This window comes from Passer montanus, unplaced genomic scaffold (assembly GCF_014805655.1).
Source record: "Passer montanus isolate IOZ18808 unplaced genomic scaffold, ASM1480565v1 scaffold209, whole genome shotgun sequence".
Classification (NCBI taxonomy): domain Eukaryota; kingdom Metazoa; phylum Chordata; class Aves; order Passeriformes; family Passeridae; genus Passer; species Passer montanus.
In genome coordinates this window covers 213271-235153 of record NW_024366692.1, presented here as the reverse complement: position 1 = coordinate 235153, position 21883 = coordinate 213271, and the positions used below count along the sequence as shown (strand labels likewise).

Here is a 21883-nt window from a genome sequence, read left to right as displayed (position 1 = left end):
GAATCCATGTCCTGAATTCCATCCCATGGGCGCTATCCCCTCTGAGAACAGCTCAGAGCGTTCTGTCCCCAAACTGAACGGAGAAAGGGAGACTTAATCCCAGGTTTCCGAAGTTACCCAAGTTACCCACACACCCCAGGAGCCCGGAGAGCCCCTCAATCCTCCCTGAGAGCTTCCCAACAATGTCCCCATTGAGGTTGGCGTAGACGATCCCATGGATGTTCCCAGAGGGGTGGAAGAAATTCCCTACGTTCCTGAAGCCGGACGGGGGCACATCGTGGCACTGGTCCCGGTAGAAGCTGAAGGAACGCCTGGGCCGGAAGCTGGAGCTGCCAAAGCCACCAAAGTTGTCATTGCCAGCCTGGGCGCAGCACGCGTTGTCACAGCACTCCTTGAAGGAATTCATCCTTGTTGATTTGGAGAGCCTGGAACACACACCCAGAAACAAAATTTATGGGCTGCTGAGGGCAGAGCAAAGGCTCCGACTCGGTCCCTCCTGTGCATCGGTTTCACCCTCCTAATTAACTTGTTTATTTTTTTAATCTCCTCAATCCCAAACAACGTTGCTTTTTTTGCCCCGTCAACATTTGGAAACTGCTGACTAAACGTAGCAAATGAAGGTTTTGCTAGCTGAGAGCTGACCTTTCCCGCCCCAGAAATCAGAGAAATGTAATAAATGAAAGAAAAATGCAGTGAATGTAGCCCAGAACTGAAAATTACTTTTTACTACAAGATTGTGGTAGCAAATTTCCAGTTTTCAGCATCTTTAAGCCTAACACTAAAAAAGCACAGGAAAGAAGAGCAAAAAGTTTTGAGTGGAGCAATTCCTTGAGATTGCAGGGAATTTTGTGCTTGGCGTTGGCTCCAAAATAACAAGAAATTTCCTACATAACGTCTGTACCTGCATATAGATACAAGTTTGTAATTCTGTGTTATATAAATATATGCAGACACAGCAGTACCTATTAAATAAATAAATAAATAAATAAGCACTATAAATTTTATATATATTCATATTCATATCCATATTAATATATATATATATAAAAATTTACTTATAAAGAAATATTTGGAGAAACATGCACAGGAGAATAGAGCCAGTACAGACCTCTGCTTCACGGGGAGAAGTTGAGACGAGAAGTGGAGAAGAGCGGATGACTTTTTGGAGTTGGGGGTCCGCTTTAATACCATCCAAAGTGTGTCATCCCACCCCTTATTCCTCCAACCTACGTCACAACCATTTTAATATTTTCCGTGCTTGGCGTCGCCACGTCAACGTAAACCCTTTAGAATTTCTTTAAAGCATTTCTAGGAAAATTGCCCTGAATTCCTTGTGGCCAAATGGGAAGATAGTTGAGGAGATATTTATTAATTTGGGAAAATATTCAGATTATTAAGGCTGTGGCCTCGTAGGTGGTCCATCAGCTTGGCTTTGGCGCCTCCGGTGCCGCTCGCGGAGGACGAAGTGAGAGGTTTTTCTTTGGTGTGCTGAGGATTGAGGAGCCTCCACTCAGCATCTCCATGACTTTCCTGGTAGAGATCTCTCACTAGGTTTGTACCCCAGCTTCTCCAACAACAACCCAAAGACATTTTCCAACCATCTTGTGGGGGTTTGCAAATATTCCTTCCTATTTTAAGTGGATTTTTGGGGTACTTTTTGACTTTCATAGAAGAGCATCACCTTACTATGGTTCAGGAAGCAGAGACCTTGAAGTGTGACCATATTATTAAATCTGGAGGTGTCTTTCGGTGGCAAACTATTAATATTTAAATCCAGCAACACTTTGCAAATTGAAAACATTAATGAGTGTTTATGAAGTGCTTTGGTATTCAAAATTTGGAGGAAGCCTCAACATCCTGCTTGCTCATTATTACGCTTATTTTATATTCAAATTAATGCCAGAAATTAGGTGAAGGTCACCCAAGGAGCTCTGCCCTAAACTCCAGGGTTCCTCCCTATCGCAACTTCTACACGTGTTGATTCTTTTGGAAAAAATACCAGCAGTGTTCTTTAGTGTTCATTTAATGCTCTTTTAGTGCTAATCCTGATAATTTCTTTATTTCCAGATCAAATTGAGGCTTGAATTCTCCACTGTGCTTGGCTGAACTGGGGTCAAACCCTCCAGTGAAATGCAGAAAACGCAGTTGGATTTTTGTTAAAAACATTCTTCCTGCTCCTGCAACAGCATGGCTTTGATTCAGGAGAACTTTGGAATTGAGATTTATTTATAGTTCTATTCCTTTCTCCTGAAGTTGATGAGGTTTAATGCAAAATCCCTACATTTACATTTCCTTTAGATAAAACCCCATGGTGCATCTTTCTACTGAACACAAATGCTTTCAAACATGTGGGAAAGTTTTCCTTTTTTTACTGTAAATTTCTCTCTCTCCAATGACCTTGAGAAATCAGAAATGACTTTTCTATAATACAAAAAAATTTTTGGATTTGACAACGGAGGCAATAAAATGGTATCAGGAATGTTGCTGGCCCAGAAAACGTTAAGATGAAAGAAACCTGTAATATATGGGACATACGGGAACACACTAATAATCCCAAACAATGAGGAAAATTACATTAATTGAAGATATGACGTGTACAGGCAAATTTGTTTGCCAACCAGTAGGGATCCAAACCTTTTGAATCCACAGGGCGTCTGAGATAAGCCAGGAGGGCAAAGCTGGAGTATAAAAAGGGCTTGGAGCTCAGGGCTCCTCATCAGCTCTCCTGCCTTCTCCTCCCGGTGAACTCGGTAAGCTTTTCCTCCTTTCTTCCCCTGGACTGGGAATTTTCCTTTCAGAATTTCTGTTGGGGTTGTGGCTCCTCTGAACTGTCAGGATTTGCTGTTCCTTTTACTTGGGCTTGCTGGGTTCAATTTTAAAGCTTAGAGTGGAACTTTCCTGGTCCTGTTGGTACCTGGGTTCCCTGAAAAGGGATTTTCAGGACAGCAGAGGTAGGAAAGGGTTTCTCCACTGTGACTCTTGGTGGGTTTTTCCTTAAATCTCCTATTTGAAGCAGGATTTTGGCTCTGTATGTCCACACAGATGTTCTCATGTGTGTCCACACTCTGTGGTTTCTTCTGTGGGCTCTCAGCATTTTCAGGTGCAAATTAAATTGGATGGAAAGCACTGAAATGGGTCTTAGGGTGATGGACCTGAAACCTGAGGGGTGTTATCACAGGAAAATTCTGGGAAGACTTCCCTGATGGAGCCAGGAATGCAGAGCTCCGTGAAAAGCTGATATCCTAAAAGAAAATTAGGGTTGCCAATTCCTAACCAGGTTCCCTCAGAAAAAACCCTGAATCAGCAGCAAGGTTTTCATCTATGGCCAGTGATTCCTTCATCAGGGGTTCTACCAATCCCAGGAGCACAGAAATAGTTTAATACTAATATATTGAATCTACATTAATATAGAATATAAAATAATTTAAAGGCAGTGGGTAGATGAGCAGATTAAACAAATGGGGTGTAAGGAGGAGCTGAGGTCATAGCTTTTCCTCTGCCCTTGTTCTCACGGGACCGGTGAGGAAGATTTTGGGCTCTGAGGTTGCTGCTACTCCTTGGAGTACTTACTACTCTTCCTTTCCTCCCTGTCACAGGTTTTACCTCCATCTCCCAAAGATGACTTTCCTCCAAGGCCAGTGCGACGACGACTGCTTCTCCTCCTGCAACTACGGGGGCCTCTACGGCTACCGGGGCTACGACTGCGGGAGCCCCTGCGGCTACCGGAGCTATGGGGGCCTCTACGGCTCCCGCGGCCTCTACGGCTTCGGGGACCGCTACGGCTGCGGCAGCTTGTATGGCTACCGGGGCATCTTCGGCTCCGGGGACTGCTACGGCTCCGGGGGGCTCTACGGGGGCTACCGGGGCTTCTACGGCTCTGGGGACTGCTATGGATACCCCGGGTTCTACTCCAGCCGCTACGGGTACCCCTTTGGCTCCCGCTACGGCCAGAGGTTCGGCTTCGGGGGCTGCTACAGCTGCTAAAGCCAGAGGGAGCGACCCTGAAACCCAGCCCGGGTTTGGTGGGATTGATGGAGAGTCCAGCAGTGGAGGCCATGGCTGGGCAGAGTTTTGGGGACAAGAGGCAAGGCCGGGGTGCTCTGAGAGCTCTGTGCTGCTGCTGAAGGGCTGGCGGTGATTCGCCTTCATCCCGCTGCCCCAGCTCTCCTCTCGACCCAGACCTTCTCCTCAATCCTCCAAGCAAACCAAACTCCGTGTTTTTGGCAGTGCTGGACAAAAAGTTCCTTCTGACTGGATGATGTGGGTGTCATGTGACTTTTGGGAGTGTGGTCTTTCCATTCTGTATCCCTTTAAAGTTATCTCTGCCTTTCATTCCTATTAAAGATTTTTTTCTGCATCAATTCAGCATTTCTGGGTCTATTTGTCATTAAGTTTCTCAAACAGCTTGAAGTCTTTGGTATCCAAAATCCTGAGGAAGCCTTAGCATCCTGTTTGCTCTTTTTAATGCTTATTTTAAATTCAAATGAATGCCAGAAATTGAGAGGAGGACATACGAATATGAAATCCTTCACAGCAAAGGGATTGGGAGACAAAATTATGAACTCAATCCTGTGTCCAGTTCTGGGCCTCTCATGCCAAGATGGACATTGAGGAGCAGGAGCATGTCTGGATAAGGGAATGGAGGTGAAGCAACTGGAAAATGGAATGGAGGATCCTGAGGGAGCTGGGGAGGCTGAGCCTGGAGAAAAGGGGATCCATGGGGAATTTCGGGCTCTTCCAGTGGGAATTTTGGGAATTTTGGGATTGTGGTGTCCCAGGGAACAGGGACAGGACAAAAGAGTAAGATGGTGGCTTTGCTTGTGTGGATGTTGGCCTGGAAAACTCAAACCACTCTCTTGATCTTCCACACAGAACAGAAGAAAATCCATTTCAGCTGAATAAAATCCATTTTTACATGTGGAGTTGCAATAACACAGTAAATCCAAGGACAAGAAGCCAGAAAGTTGGGGGGGGGGGGGGGGGGGGGGGGGGGGGGAGTGGTGTGGTAGGTAAATACTCCTAAACACAAAAAAACTGATTGAAATGTCCTCATTCTTCCTGGGCAGCCCCTTCCAAGACCTGACCAGGAGGAAATTTCTCCTCGTGTCTAACCTGAGCCTCTCCTGGCAGAGCATGAGGCCATTTCCCCTTGTTCTGTCCCTGTTTCCTGGGATCAGATCCCGAATCCTCCCTGGCAGATCCAAAATTCCCCCTGGATCCCCCTTTTCTCCAGGCTGAGCCTTCCTCAGGAATCTCCATTCCATTCTCCAGCTGCTCCAGCCCCGTTCCCTTCCCCTGAAGTTCTCCAGCCCCTCAATGCCCCCTTGCCAGGAGGGGCCCAGAGCTGGACACGGATTCAAGTCCAGAAAGTCCCTTCAGAATTCCACAGCTCGCAGAATATCCACCCAAACCAAGGACACAGGCAAGAAAACAACTGAATCTCCAGAGGATGTTTTTTTCAAATGCAGAAAGTATTTAATAGAACAAGAAAAAGAGCTGGCACAGACACAGAAAGATTATAGTTTTGGGATGCTGGAGGCAGCTCCGGGAGATGAGTCACGGCTCTCCAGAACATTCCTTTTTGCTGAAGTTGTGTTGTTCATCCTTCAGGTCCTCGTAAATGCAGATCAAAGGCGAGACAGCTGTAACGCTCCCTCACCCAGGGCTGCAGCGCCGTGCTGGAAGTGCTTATTGAAAATGCAGATGACACCAAATCTAATTTCACAGAGGTCCTCCAGCCCCATTGCAGCAGCTCCGAGAAGTTTCACATGAATTGCAGATCGCCCCTCCCGTTGCTGAAGGGGCCGTGGGAGGGTTTAAATGCAGAATATCAGGAGAGTTGAGAAAGGCAGGAAGAAGGAGACAGACAGAACAACAAAATAGAAATTCCAAGAGGTTTCAGAGCACAGCAAAGCCCCCACTCGCCGTGACTTCACCGTGGGGGCTCCACGCTTGTGCAAACATCAACAGCGGGCTCATCCGTTCGTCTTCCGTGGGTGCGGGTCCGTTCGCGGGGATTTTCCCCGGGCTCAGCAGCAGGGGTAGCAGCAGGAGTAGGAGCAGCACGAGGGGTAGTAGTAGCGCGTGGTGCAGCGCCGGGAGGTGCAGCAGCTGCCGTAGGAGCGGCGGCAGCAGCTCAGCGTGCGGGAGATGCAGGGGTTGCAGCTGTAGGTGCGGGTGCAGGTGCGGTAGCAGGGGGAGCAGCACAGGGTGTAGCAGCACGGGGAGTAGCAGCACGGGGAGTAGCAGCAGGACATCTTGGGGTGAGGGGGTGGAGGTGATCCTGGGACAGGGCGGCAGAAAAAGGGGAGAAAATGGGTTTGTAAGGGCAGAGTAGTGGTGTGGGAGTGGTGTGGTTGGTGGAAATGTTGGGTGAATCCCTCAGGTTTGCGTGGGATTTTCATGTCATAGATCCCCAGAATCCCAAGATCCTAGAACTCCAGGACCTCAGGATCCCAGAATTCCAGAACACCAGGATCCCAGAACCCCAGAATCCCAGGATTCCAGAACCCCAGGATCCCAAGATCATTGAGGTTGTAAAAGACCTCCAAGATCAAGTCAAACCCCATCCTTTCCAGAACCCCAGGATCCCAAGATCATTGAGGTTGTAAAAGACCTCCAAGATCAAGTCCAACCCCATCCTAGAGCACTGAGTGCCACATCCAGTCCTTCCTTGGGTTGGGGACTCCAAACTTCCCTTCCAAATCCTGAAAACCCGGTGGAAATGTTGGGTGAATCCCTCAGGTTTGCGTGGGATTTTCATGTCATAGATCCCCAGAATCCCAAGATCCTAGAACTCCAGGACCTCAGGATCCCAGAATTCCAGAACACCAGGATCCCAGAACCCCAGAATCCCAGGATTCCAGAACCCCAGGATCCCAAGATCATTGAGGTTGTAAAAGACCTCCAAGATCAAGTCAAACCCCATCCTAGAGCACTGAGTGCCATGTCCAGTCCTTCCTTGCAATGGGGACTCCAAACCTCCCCTCCAAATCCTGAAAACCCTTTCCAAGAAAAGAAAATCTTCCTGAAGAAGGGATTTGTTTGGGTGCAGGCTCCCAGGACAGGCAGCTGAGGTAAATCCCATCTCAATGACGGAGTCCCAGTGTCTGACTCGAATCCCTCCCAGCATTTTCTGGAGTTCTTGGAAACGCACAACGCAAGGAGTTCATTAAGTCTCCAGCCTCCCTGTCTGCTTTTAATCTTGGCACATAAACAATTCCTTCTCCTGGGCAACACCGGCTTTGTTAGTGCCAGTTCTAGCAAGGACGCTCTGCTGGACAGAGAAGGTTTAAACCCTGCAGCTCAGAGCTGCCCCAGGGACATCAGTGGGACAAAAACAATTCCTGGGACTTTTCCATATTCCCCATTGCAACATCCCCCCACAAAGACCCATTTCCTCCTTGCACAACCACTCTGCCTGGGCCTGAAAATTCCAGGTGTCACCACTGGAAAAAAAGAAACCCATAACTTCTAACTCAGCTTCCCATCTTTCCCATTCCATGGGAATGTCCATGCATTGATCCCCCCAGATTAAAAGCATCCAGAAGAAAACACCCATGAGCAAAGGATTTCCCCCCAAATTCAAGGATTCTCCAGGAGAAGAGGAGCTGGACTTACCGAGTTTGATGGGAAGAGCAAACCAAGAGGAGCCGTGTGAGGAGCACCGGGGTTGGGAGCACTTTTATATTCCCATTGTGGAGGTCGGAGCAGTTCCCCGAGAGCTCCCCTTAGTCACGGGACAAATTTGGGAAGTACATCAGCAGCCCAATTGCTATAATTGTTTTCCTCCGCATTTAGGACAATTTTGGAATTCCTGGGGCTGGGCACTGTGATTACAGCCTGGGAGATTCTTTCATCTCCAGACTTTCCAGGACAGAGGGATTTCTGGGAAAGCACCCAGAGGACAACTGGGAATGTGGCTGGAGGCTACACAGAAAAGCTCCAGCCCCAATTCCTGGTCAGCTGGGAGCCCATGGATTGGTTCTTTACCTCGTGGCCCCACCAGGGAGGTGGGCACTGCACATTTTGGTGACGTGAAACAGCCGGGGAGCGGAGGAGAATTACCCCAAGCACTCCAGGATTTCCGTCACAATTAATGACAGGCGTTCCATTGATTCTTTGAGATTCTTCTCCTGCCTATAATTTGTCCTAGGAGAGGTGCAGGCCAAGGCATGGGATCAATTAAAGCAGCATCTGAGAAATGTGGTTAATTTTTATGGTGTGAGGGTTTTGGATTTTTTTTTAGTTTTTTTCCTAGATGAAATTATTAGAAAAACTTGCTTGAGCCGTGTCTTGTGATATCATTCACGTGTCAGATATTTATGGGGTTTATATATGGCATCCATGGGCATGAGCTGGCCAGAATTCCTCCCTGTCCTGGGCTGCATCCATGGGCAGGGGGGTGAGGAAGGGGCTTCTCCTGCTCTGCTCTCTCTGATGGGATCCCACCAGGAATTCTGTGCCAGGTTCTGTTGTGCCCAAACTAAAAGGGACCTGGAATTGTTGGAGCAAGCCCAGAGGAGACCACGAAGTTGATAAAGAGACTGGAGCCCCTCCCCGATGGATCCAGGCTGGAATGATGGAAATATTAGGAATGTTGGGAATGTGGAGACCCCAGAGCCCCTCCCAGGATCTGCAGGGGCTCCAGGGAAGCTGGAGAAGGATTTTTCCTCAGGAACTGCAGGGACAGAACACAGGGAATGGGGTCAGGAGGGGATTTGGGTGGGATTTTGGGAAGGAATTGTTCCCTATGAGGGTCCCAGGTTATTCCATAGATTTCCCATCCTGGGAGTGTCCAAAACCAGGCTGGACAGGGCTTGGAGCAACCTGGAACAGTGGGATATGTGGTCCTTCCAACCCAACCCAGTCCATGGTTCCATATCCATAATAATGAACCAAATATCTTCTCTTTTACCTTAAAAGAAACCCAACTTTTGGGGTCCTCCTCATCTTTAGGGATGAAATCCAGGTCTCCAAAACTCATAGGAGTTAAAATTATCAAATTATTTTCCTGCCTCAAGTGGGCTGGAGAGCACAAAGAGTTGGACATTCCCCTTGGCAGGGATTTTCCTGAGGCAGGAATTGCTCCCCTACCTGCTGTGGTGGCATTTTCCAGCTGGATCTCTGACACTCCGCTCCAGGGGACGCAGGAATTAGAAATAAATATAAATAATTTAAAGAAAGAAAAACCTCCCTTGCCCCCCGGGGCTCCCTTCCCCGCTCTGCTTGTGATACTCGAGGAATTTAAACCGGGAGGGTTGAAATACTCCAAACATTGCCAAAGGAACTCTAATGACTGTTTTGGGAGGGCGCTGATACCAGAAATTCTGATGAGGCTCAGCACTTCCCAATGTCTGTCATTATCCTAATTTAATATGCAAATGAGGCTTGGCTCACTGCGGGGGAAGGTCATACAGGGAGGTATTTGCTGAATTTTAAAAAAAGCCTCTTGATTTGTGCTGAGAAGGTTGAAAATCAGCGTTAATAAGATTTGCTGTGAAATAATTTTATCATTTTAACTCCTATAAATTCCCTTGTCTCTTCTGAAATCTGGATTTCATCACGAAAGCTGAGGAGGAGCCAAAAAGGTTTTTAAGACAAAAAAATTGTGGGTTTTTTTGTATTGCCAGGTTGGGCTGAGAATAGATTAATTACCCCTGATGTAGAGGAAACCAATTATTTTAATTGAAGGTGTGACATGGGCAAATAAATTTAATTTTGTTGCTGTTTACATTGGTCAGATAATTTCTGAGTGACCAAAGCACCTCCCAAAGGGCTGAGGGACACTGAAAGGCCAGGAATTGCCCTGGGAAGTTCAGCAAATGCAGGACATGTTCCAAAGTCCCTTCAATGATCCAAATTAATGCAAAATTTGGGTGTCCTGAACCCTGAAAATGTGAAATTTCTGCAGAAGCAGGAATTCACTTCCGTGCCTAAAAACACAGGGAAGAACTTAAGAAAGAGTTCGATCATTAGGTGGGAATCTAATTTATAGAACCTTTAGTTAATTAGGGAAAGATGGAGTGAAATTCCAGGGGCATAATAAATGGAGGTATTTAATGAAGGGCTCTGATTCATAGGATGGGTTAAAACCTGCTCACCCCCAGGAAACTTCAGTGTTTTATTTTTTTTTTTAATATTCTATACAAAATTTAAGCCTGAACATTTTGAAAAAATGCATTCTGAAAATACAAATAAATTCCAATTGCTTTCAGACTCTGCAACAGGAAATTTTATTTCCTACTCTGCCAGTCCCTAGCTCCTTTTAAACTTTTAAACTAAATTCATGCCTAAACCAGAGCAAGTTTAAATAAGAAATTGATCCCTTCAGCTGCTGAATTTGCATGTCCTGACCAGCGGAGGGAAACGTTGATTTGCATTTTTACTCTGTTTTATCAGATCTGAACTCCAGCAGAAAAGGAAAAGCTGGAATTCCGGGATCCCGGGGGTTGGAAAAGCCCTCCAGGATCAAATCCAAGCTGTGCTTCATCACCCGGAGTTACAGGAATTCCTCAGACACCTCCAGGGATGGGGATCCACCCCTCCCCGAGCCCCTTCCCAAGGCCTGGCCGCCCTTTCCAGGAGGAATTTTCCCAAATTTCCCACCCTGGCACAGCTCGAGGGGGAGCAGAGCTGGAGCTCCCGTCAGGGATTTGGGGATTGGGGGATTTGGGGATTTAGGGATTTGTGGGAGAGGTTTTAGAGCAACTTTTGTGAGCCAAAGAGGAGTTTGAGAAGAGGATCCATGTTCACCCCTGAAAGGATTTCCTATTGAGGTCCTTGACACAGAAACCAAGAAAGAAGGAGAAATAAGAGAAAGCTGCAACTGCCACTTCCAATATGCATTTTGTTTTTCTCTAGTGAACAACAAGTGTAAATTTATGAGTTTTGTAAGAATGTACAGAAAGCATTCATGCTAAAATAAAATCGGGTTTGAAGCCTTCTGAAAATGGAGTGTTGCTTTGTATTTTATCTCTGTCTCAACTACAACGGGGATTTGGGGATTTGGGAAGGGAATTCCACCTCCCACCTGCACTCTGGGGCTGTGGGGAGACAATTCCTGCTGGAAATCCCTTCCAAAACTGGATCTTCCTGCTGGGCAGAATGTGGGCTGGAAATGTCACCGGCGAGTCTTGATTAATTTTTCTTAAATCTTCACATTTTTCAGCTGGTGCTTTGGAAACAGGAATGTGTTTGGTGGAACAGGGGCAGAGTTGGGACATGGCAAATGAATTTTGGAGCAGACAGAAATCGAGTTGCTCCGTGTGCCCTCTGTCCCCTCAGATTCTGCTAAAAACCACAGATCTGAGAAACTGGTGCCACTTTTAAATTTTTTTTCTATGTGTGTCAAGTAAATAATTAGCAAAGTCAAATATAATATTAAAAAGAACATTAGAACACAACCCAAGGCAGCAGCGTGATGCAAGATCTTTTAATGAGAGTAAGAAGTTACAGTTTGTAGTAGCACAGGAGGCTCACACCGTCATACACCGAGGAGTAGCTACACCCCCGAGCAGAGGTTTGGGGAGTAAAGGTGTTGTAGGAGAGGAGCAGAGCTGTCAGCACAGCCAGACGAGGCTCCCGCTCCTTGCGACAAACAAAAACCTCATCCTGAAAGACTGAGAAAGAACAGCAAAAAAAGTGAATTAATCAGAATAACAGCGGGCATGGAAGAGATCCCAAACCCTCAGGGATCCACAGCCGCTTCCATTGGAGCTGAGCAGGAGCAAAATCCACCCAAGAGCAAAATCCACCCAGGAGCAAAATCAATCCACCCAGGAGCCTTCGGGGCGGATTCTGGGGTTTTGGGGCTCAGCACTGGTAGCAGGGGTAGCAGCTGCCGTAGGAGTATCTCTGGAAGTAGCGGGTGGAGTAGGGGGAGCAGTAGCGGGGGCTGAAGGTCGGGCAGCACTCAGAAGTGCGGTAGCCACAGAGCCTGCCGTAGTAGCCCTGGTAGCCACAGGGGCTGCCGCAGTCGTAGCCGCGGGAGCTGAAGACGCTGCCGTAGCTGCAGGGGGAGTAGCAGGAATCCTCGCACTGCCGCTGGTAGCAGAAAGTCATCTTGGGGCTGGAGGGAGGCGAGGCTGCAAGGGAGGGAAAGAAAAATGGGGGAGTTGGGGAGTGGGTTGGGAGGGAATTAAATCTCATCCTATTCCACCCCTGAACAGGCAGCGATGCCTTCCTCCAGCCCAGCGGGCTCCAAGCTGGCTTTCTATGCTTCCAGGGATGAGGAATCCTTGGAATATCCCGAATTTAGGGCCTCCCCGCCCTCCCAGGGCTCCAATCTGGAGCAGTTGGAAAGGCAAGCTCAGAGGTGGATCCAGCAGGAATTTGTTGCTTTTGGGAAACAGCGAGAGGAACCCAAGGGAGCCTCTCCATCCAAGGCCACCCTCTGCGGGACGAACCTTGCCCTGATGTCCCACCTAAACCTCCCTGCCACAGCCAATTCACAATAAATCCTGAAATAACCCATAATATACTCAAAGAAAGGATTTCTCATAGGGCATGTCTAGAGAAGCCAAATTTCTGCATTTAATAAATGTAGGAATTAATAATTTTTTACATATATATATAAAAACCCACATAATATGAAATGGGGTATTAACCCATATTATAGATATGTATATATATACCTATGTATACACATACATATATACATATATATATGTGTGTGTGTGTGTATATATATATATGATTTCATGGCCGTGCAGTCTGCAGTATTTGTTAAAAATTGGGTATTTACCCATATTTTATATATATATATATATACCAAGAGCAAAATCCACCCAGGAGCAAAATCAATCCACCCAGGAGCCTTCGGGGCGGATTCTGGGGTTTTGGGGCTCAGCACTGGTAGCAGGGGTAGCAGCTGCCGTAGGAGTATCTCTGGAAGTAGCGGGTGGAGTAGGGGGAGCAGTAGCGGGGGCTGAAGGTCGGGCAGCACTCAGAAGTGCGGTAGCCACAGAGCCTGCCGTAGTAGCCCTGGTAGCCACAGGGGCTGCCGCAGTCGTAGCCGCGGGAGCTGAAGACGCTGCCGTAGCTGCAGGGGGAGTAGCAGGAATCCTCGCACTGCCGCTGGTAGCAGAAAGTCATCTTGGGGCTGGAGGGAGGCGAGGCTGCAAGGGAGGGAAAGAAAAATGGGGGAGTTGGGGAGTGGGTTGGGAGGGAATTAAATCTCATCCCGTTCCACCCCTGAATGGGCAGCGATGCCTTCCTCCAGCCTGGCGGGCTCCAAGCTGGCTTTGGATGCTTCTAGGGATGAGGAATCCTTGGACTATCCCGAATTTAGGGCCTCCCCGCCCTCCCAGGGCTCCAATCTGGAGCAGTTGGAAAGGCAAGCTCAGAGGTGGATCCAGCAGGAATTTGTTGCTTTTGGGAAACAGCGAGAGGAACCCAAGGGAGCCTCTCCATCCAAGGCCACCCTCTGCGGGACGAACCTTGCCCTGATGTCCCACCTAAACCTCCCTGCCACAGCCAATTCACAATAAATCCTGAAATAACCCATAATATACTCAAAGAAAGGATTTCTCATAGGGCATGTCTAGAGAAGCCAAATTTCTGCATTTAATAAATGTAGGAATTAATAATTTTTTACATATATATATAAAAACCCACATAATATGAAATGGGGTATTAACCCATATTATAGATATGTATATATATACCTATGTATACACATATACACATACATGTGTATATATATATATATGATTTCATGGCCATGCAGTCTGCGGTATTTGTTAAAAATTGGGTATTTACCCATATTTTACATATATATATATATATATATATATGTAAAATATGGATTAATACCTCATTTTTAACAAATACTCTGAACTGCACGGCCACGAAATCACTTCTAAAACACAATTTTAAAGCTTAACTTCCACCCCTGCCCCTTAAGCCCGACTTACCACGCTGAGCAAGAGCCGAGGCTGAAGGCGCGAGTGCAGAGCCGTGGGTTTCTCTCCCTTTTATACACTTATCTGCCCCAGCCTGTGAGGCTTCAACTCCTTCTTGTCGCGCCCCAAACTCGCCCCTCACGTCATCCCGCAGCTGATGGGGTTGTTTTCCTCGCTTTGGGATCCTTACTCAGCTCCCAGGGCTGCCACAGGGATGACTTCGCGCCGCTCTTTCCTTTCATGTCCAGACTTCCCGGCTCAATTACAAATGGGGAATGAGGGTGGCGAAATCTGAGTTACAGCAGGAAAAGGAAGGAAGGATATTGAGAGCAGAATTAATGGATGCTCACAATCCCAATTTGGGATGAATGGACAAATGGCAGCACACGAAACCTTCAATGACCCTGGGTTCATTTAGGGAGAAGGAATTTCAATTGGTTTTCAAAATGAAAATCTCTGGAAATAATTTATTGTTTGGGTCTATTTCAAAATCGCGTTCTTAGGCCAGAATATTTATATTATTTTTATTAATATATATTTTAAAAATTATTATTAAGTAATTCGACCCAACTTTGACAAACTCCAAACTTGTAGAAAGAAATGGGGATCCTTCTCCGTGTAAGACTGGAAATACATTTGAATAAAACCAGACATCAATGACTTCAATGAACCTCAGAGCAAGTAGAAATCCCCAACAAATCTAAATTATTTCAAGCAGAACTAACCATGTTTGAAATCCCCAGATTTATTTTACGATATTTGAAATCTCCAGGCGTGTTTTACGAAATCCACTCAGGAACTGAATTTCCTGCAGAGCCAGCCCAAGCAAGGCGAATTTCGCTGTCTCCAAAAAGATCTGCTGGGTTTTTGTTTTCTCTTCGATCACAAAATGATTCGCTCAGGGATTCCTGACAAGGACAAAGATAAAAAACCCAGGGATTTATCTCTGTAATGATGGCAGTTTTCCCGAAAAATCCCCCAAATTCTAAATATGGTTTAATGTAAATTCTTCCTATTGTTGAGGTGTTTAATTTGCCCTAATGAAGGTGAATAATGCTGGGGTGACCTTCACCTCCAAACCCTGTTTTTCTGTTTACTCCCATCCCCAGGGAGGATAATGACAGGCAGCACGTCAGGAGTTCTGGGCCTTTCTCTAAATTTGGAATATCAAAGCCTTCATTAAGACTTATTAAATATTTTCGGGCACAAAGAGATTTATTATTTCAATATTAACAGCACCTTGCTACGCCCCGCTCTTATGTAACACCCGCTCCAAAAACGTGCATTGGGGTGTCCTGTTTCCTGCCTTTATTAAAGTTCTAATTTATACCTTCGGAACTGGGTCTCCGGGAGATTATTTTGCCCCTCTAAAAATACATCTTGGACATGCCAATTCAATGCTTGCAGGCCAATTTTCTGGCTGAATCAATATTTCCTGGCTGAATCAATATTTTTCTGGCTGAATCAATAATATCCCCTGGCACGGCGGCTCCAAATCACAGAGACGCTTCGGGAATCACAGGAAATGTTGGGAGGGATCGTCAGGGATGCTCCAGTGTCATTAGGAATGATGAAATTCAGCAAAAACACAGGTTGTGCGTGCTTTCCACGATTATTCAAGGGGGGAAAAAGCACAACAAAGCACATTCAGTGTCCCAAAGCTGCCGCGTCGGGAATTCCGAGGGACTTTGCTGATCCCGAGGAGTCGCCGCTGTCCCAAAAAGCGCAAATTCAGCGCGATGATGGCGAGGCGTTAATTGCGCTGAGTGGTTTTGGGATGAAAGGGACGGGAGGAGCCTCCCGGTGACGGTGCCGGACCCTGGGGAGCATCGGGATATCGATGAGGGGAGGAAAAGGGGCCGGGAATTGGGGCTGAGTCAATTGTGCGGGGGGCGGGACCCGGAGCTCCATAAAAACCCCGCATCCCTGCCGAGGAACCATTCCCTGCTCCTGCCTTCTCCTCCTTGCAGCCAAGGGTAAGTGGGAACAGAGCTGTGAAATTCAGAGGATGATGAAGGGACGGATTTGGGGCTGTTCCCCCTCCTTTTTTTCCCCGCTAATCTACAGATGCTGCCGCCAAGAATTGAGGTTGTGACTTAGGAGTTATCCCTGTGCAAAACAATCTTTCCTCCCTGGATTTGGAATGTCTGAGTGTTCGAAACAGCCCCAGTCCCGCACGGATCCCCTTTTCCCTTCACGCCTTCGTCCCAGCGCAGCTCTGAGGAATTTCCAGCCCTGCTTTGGCTCGGGGTCGCGCTTCACAGCCCCGTTTTTCAGCTGTGTGGGACAGCTCAGGATGGAGGGTTAGGGGGAAGAACTGGCCCTAAATTCGGGATGGAGCCATGGATGAGGGCACTGGGCAGCGCTTTGCTGCCTCTCCCTTCCCTGCAGCGCTTACTCGGGGTTTACTCTCTGTCGGGACTCACCTCACGGGTTTTTTCCCTCCCTTGCAGCCTCGCCTCCCTCCAGCCCCAAGATGACTTTCTGCTACCAGCGGCAGTGCGAGGATTCCTGCTACTCCCCCTGCAGCTACGGCAGCGTCTTCAGCTCCCGCGGCTACGACTGCGGCAGCCCCTGTGGCTACCAGGGCTACTACGGCAGGCTCTGTGGCTACCGCACTTCTGAGTGCTGCCCGACCTTCAGCCCCCGCTACTGCTCCCCCTACTCCACCCGCTACTTCCAGAGATACTCCTACGGCAGCTGCTACCCCTGCTACCAGTGCTGAGCCCCAAAACCCCAGAATCCGCCCCGAAGGCTCCTGGGTGGATTGATTTTGCTCCTGGGTGGATTTTGCTCCTGGGTGGATTTTGCTCCTGGGTGGATTTTGCTCCTGCTCAGCTCAGGGTTCTCCTAAAGTTTCTCGGATTTTCCTCCAAAACGCTTTCCCCCATCTTTTTTCTCTCCCTGGGTTTGGTGGTGTAGAGGAAACTGGGTTTAATGTTTGTTACAAATCGCTCATTTATGGCTCTTTCCCAGCTCCTAGTGAAACTTATGAGCGTGCCTGTCCTGTCATCAGGGATGAATTTCTGACTTCATTGCCTTTGAAATGGTGACAAAAAAACCCGAATCATCCAATCAGCTTCGTTTTACCAGACTGGAAACAGTGGGAAAGTCTGGAAATGAAAAATCGACAACTAAATTTGTACCAATGAAACCGGGAGATTCTTTGCACGTATAAATTCCTGAATTCTTTCTGCTCTCTGTGCTATTTTAGATTGTGATTGTGAGCTTTCCTCTCATTAAAAACGTTGCAGCATTATGAAATGGCTCTGGTTTGCTTTTTCTGGCGTTCTGCTTTTCCTGGATACAGATTTTTGTCCCCAGCTCGGTGTTTTACGGGGTCACACCACACCCTGGGGCCTTTCTGAAACTCCTTCTAAGCTCAGCTGCACCCGCGCATTTTGCAAACCAATAGCGATGCAAGGTCACTCAGAAAATGAATTCCAAATCCCGAATTTCCTAGGAAATATTTGGAAATATTCCTTTAAATTTACTTTTGCGTCCCAGCGGGTGTGCAGACATTGGACACAACAGCAGCTGTAAATCACTGAGACACGGAGCGGATGCTAATTAATTAAATTTTGGGGGATAACAGCAGAAATTGGGAGAAAACCCTTATTTCTGCCGTGCTTTTGTGCTGGCCCTGCCTGGGATTTTCCCGTCTTTCCGACTGGAGAGACCCGATCTGTTACACAGCAGAAAAATTCAAATTTCAGAGCAGAAAATTCCACTTTTCAGAGCAGAAATTTTCACTTTCCCTTCACTCCAGGCTCCGTTGGAATGACGCTGGAACTGTGAATTTCCCAGGCTGTTCCACCGCGTCCTGGGGAGGAGGAGCGACTCCAATTATTCATCACCGAGTCTGGGCACAAAAGAGCTTGGAAAGCTCAATTAAACCCTCGAACCCTCATCATTGTGAGCGTAATTGCCGCCCTTTGAACAGGCAGAGGCAATCCCGGCATCCCGGAATCCCAGAATTTGGGTGGGAAGGGACCTCAGGAAACCTCCCAGGGCACAGTCCTGCCAAGGGAACAGAGCTGGATTGGGCGCAGCGCAAAATAAGAGAGCAAAATTAATCGAAAACCTTTCCCAGTAAAACTGGGGGTTGTGTTTCCAGCAAATTTCAGGCTAGAAATAATAATTATTAAAAAATTCCTAAGGCTTTTGATGAATTTACCCATTCAGAAGCCCAGCTCAAGTCTCTGGATCCTGGTCTCTAAATTCAGCTGCAACTGGGCATAATTTTAATCTTTTCTTTAATTATCTCTAATCAATAAAATCTGGGGAGTTACAGACAAATTCCCAAATAAAAACTGGAAAGCTTTCTGTGTTTCAGGATGCACAAGTGAGACCACGGGAGAATAAAATAAATTCGGCTGTCTCAGCCCCGATTTAGCTACTTTAACAGGGGTCCGGTTGAAGAAAGAGTTAAAATTCATGGAATTTTAACATATATTTTGCTCGCTCCAAGAAGTCTAAAGATAAAACTGGCAATAAATCCAGATTTGGAGCAGTTCATTGTCGTGGCTGTTTGTGCAGAGCCACACTCGAATGGAAACTTCCAAAGGCATAAAATAAATTCTGACTAAAGCAAACATCGAACTGCCTCAACTCGTACCTTTGAAGTGACTCTTTTTCAATAATGAAGCAGCTGAGAAGAGAATTGTGCTTTAAATAGATTAATAACAGCTTATAAATATATAAAACAGCGTCTGAGATGTGCTTTGAGCTGCCAAAATTATCACTGTGGAGAAAAGTGAAGGCATGGTAACTTTTTGCTGAAGGACCACAAAGGAATAAATAAATTAATTGATGCTTTTCCCTTCAAGCCTTGGAATAGGGATAATGACTCGTTTCCATCCTTTGTGTGGTGCAACAGGAAAACGTGAGAGCTGCTGAGCCTCTCAGAGGGCCGGTTCATTCATGGATGGTAAATGTTGGGCCTTGAGCTTCATCTGGGGAAGAATTTCATCCTGGGAAGGGTGGGCAGGACTGGAAGGGGCTGCCCAGGGAGGTTTGGGGTCCCCACCCCTGGAATTGTCCAAGGAACAAGTGGAAATGGCACTCGGACCCCTGGGCTGGGTGAAACTGTGGGGATCAAAAATTGGGTGATGATTTGGAGGTTTTTAAAACCGGGATGTTTCCAGGATCCTGTGAACATATCCCAGTTCCACACGGCCATCAGAGCAGCAAACCCATAAAAAACAACCAAAATCCAAAGGATTGCAGCAACACAGACTCTTTATTGTGAATGAAAAGCCCACAGGCGCTGTCAGCGAGAGACAAACCCACAACAACGCGTCAGAAAGACGAAAATCCCAAGGCAGCAGCGAGGCAGAGCCCAGGGCTGCACCCCAGAGATCGCCCCTGGCCAGGGCGGCTCCGGGGCTCGGCGGGCAGAGCAGGCAGAGCTCAGCCGAGGCTGGGCACAGCTGGCTGGGGGCGCAGAGAGGGGGCAGCTTTTGGAGGCAGTGCTGGGGAGCCCAGAGGCTCTGCCGGCCCAGGCTCTGCGGGCTCCGCCGGCAGCGACAGGGAGCCCGCAGCTGCCGGGCCAGGCCTGAGCAGACTGAGCAGGGGCTGCAGCTTCAGCCCGGCTCCGGCGGCACAAGGCAGCGGGGGCTGCTGCAGGAGCCCGCGGGCAGGGCCAGCACTGAACTCCGGCGGGCTTTGGGGCTTAGCAGGGCCCGCAGGAGCCCCCGAAGGACCGGGAACCGCGGCCGCAGCTGCCATAGCCCCCAAAACCGCCAAAACCCCCAGAGATGCCGTAGCCCCCAAAGCCCCCGAAGCCCCCGGAGCCCCCACGGCTTCCAAAGGCGCCCCCGGAGCCGGCTCCCACGTAGGGAGCTCCGGCCGAGCCCACGGCGCTCTGCTGCGGGAAGGAGCTGAGGATGGGCCCGGGGAAGGTGACCACCGAGGCCGGGGGCTGGATGACCACCGTGGAGTCGGGGCACTGCCGCACGCAGGGCTCGTTGCAGGTGTCAGCCAGAGGGGCCGGGGTGGCCACCCCGCAGCTGGGCACACACAGGCTGTTGCAGGACATGCTTCGGTTGGGCTGGCAAAGCTGCAAGACAAGGCACAGCCACGGCTCACGCCGAGCACTCGGCACAACGCCCTGCTGCTCTGGCCCGCCTGGAGCCCGTGTCCCAGGGCCCGCTCTGGGTCATCCCAGGCCTGCCCAGCCAAGCCCTGGCATGGCTGGAGTGGCTCCTGGAATCCCCGGCTGCCCTCACCACCCCCGGCTCCTGCCTGCCCAGGGAATGAAGAAAAACTCCCTCATCCAGAGTATTGGGGTCCCCAAGGCCTTGAGCCCGCTGGTGGAACCCCAAGCATCCCAACTCTGCCCTGGGACAGCTGCTGGAGCAGGGGACAGAGATCCCTAGGGAATTCCACAGGAACTGAGATTCCTCGGGGATTCCACAGGGACAGAGATCCCCAGGGGATTCCACGGGGACAGAGATCCCTGGGGATTCCACAGGGACAGAGATTCCTTGGGAATTCCACAGCCAGAGACTCCCCGGGGAAGGTGCAGAGGAGGGAGGGAGGACGGAGGGAAGGCTCGGACTCACCACAGCGATCAATGAGCAGAGTTGAATGGGAAGAGCTGGATGGAGCCCTGTGGAGCCCTCGGACCTTTTATACACCCCAGAGTGCCTGGGGCATTGTCCAGGGGGTGGGGGCAAACCCCAGTAATTAGGAATTCAAGCGGACAAGGTAAATGACACAGCTAATGCTGGGCGACAGTTCTTTGTCATCGCCTTTTTGGAGATATTGCTGGGCAAACGTGCCCGGACCGATGAGAGGAGCAGCCGAGGCCCATCATTACATGACAGACTCGGTGCTGCTGGAATTCACTCAGCTCACAGCCCAAATAAACCCTGGTTTGTCCCTAATCCCTCTCTTTGCTTACAAAGAATCCTGAGCCCCAGCCCGGCTGTGTCTCCCGCTCTCCTGTGGGTTCCAGCGCGGCTCCTCGGAGTGCTGCCCTCTCCGCCTCGCCCCCCTGAGGATGCCGAAGCCTTTCCTGGGGTCCCCGGTGTCACCCACCCCTCACCAGGGACACAGACCTGCCCAGGAGCAGCAGCAAAAATTCCAACAGCCCCGGGCTCAGGGACACACCGCTGTGACCTTTGCTGCCCCTTCTCACCCTGAATTACATCACGGATATTAAAATATTATTTAATAGATTGGTGATATTGGGTACACTGGGACTATTGCCATAATATGGACAGAGTATGAAATAATATTGTCTAAAACTGATCTATATGAACTTAAAGCAAATATGATATCCCAAGCCCAGGGAAGTTTTGGTGTTAATTTGGGAAGAAATTTTCATACATATCAATAAGCAATAGAAGGGACTTCAGAGGGGTGGGAAATTCCAAGCTCCTCTTCCAAAAGCCCCGCAGGACTGAACCCTGTGGTCATTGCGTGGTTTGGACAGGACACTGGGCAAGATCTGCTCGGGTCTGTCTCCTCCCTTCCCAGCTGCCACCGCCTCCAGCTGGACAGGCCAAAACCTGGAACATGCAGTGCTCATCCTGCATTTCCCGGCACCTTCCCATGTGACTGACGAGCCCCAGAACGGTGTGGGAGAGGTTTTACAGCGACTTCTGTGAGCCAGAGGGGAGATTGAGAAGAGGATCTATGTTCACCCCTCAAAGGATTTCCTACCAAGGTCCTTGATGCAGAAACCAAGAAGGAAAGAAGGAGAAATAAGAGAAAGCTGCAACGGCCTATTCTAATAAACACTTTGTTTGTCTTTTCTGACCAATGAGTAAAGTGTAAACTTATGAGTTTTGAAAGAATGTATAGAAAGCATTCATGCTAAAATAAAACCAGGTTTGAAGCCTTCTGAAAATGCAGTGCTGCTTTGTATAGTGACCATCTCAACTAAGCCCAATCCCAGAAGTGATGTCAGCTTTACTGCTTCTGCTGAGGATTTGGAAGAGTTTCTGCAATGCCTCGTTAGACCTTTCCCA

The 21883-nt window shown here is 48.5% G+C and overlaps 2 protein-coding genes across 2 annotated transcripts; one reads left to right on the top strand and one right to left on the bottom strand.

The window, feature by feature from the left end:
• Positions 1 to 3618: 3618 nt before the first annotated feature.
• On the top strand, positions 3619 to 3984 carry LOC120501903 (keratin-associated protein 21-1-like). The gene has a single exon (XM_039708681.1). It carries the CDS (start codon positions 3619 to 3621, stop codon positions 3982 to 3984), a length of 366 nt encoding a protein of 121 aa, XP_039564615.1.
• Positions 3985 to 19578: 15594 nt separating this feature from the next.
• LOC120501878 (claw keratin-like) lies at positions 19579 to 19944 on the bottom strand. The gene has a single exon (XM_039708654.1). It carries the CDS (start codon positions 19942 to 19944, stop codon positions 19579 to 19581), a length of 366 nt encoding a protein of 121 aa, XP_039564588.1.
• Between the last annotated feature and the right edge of the window lie 1939 nt (positions 19945 to 21883).

Coding starts and splice junctions, on each gene's coding strand:
- LOC120501903 (XM_039708681.1), top strand. CDS start 3,619: ATGACTTTCCTCCAAGGCCAGTGCGACGACGACTGCTTCTCCTCCTGC.
- LOC120501878 (XM_039708654.1), bottom strand. CDS start 19,944: ATGTCCTGCAACAGCCTGTGTGTGCCCAGCTGCGGGGTGGCCACCCCG.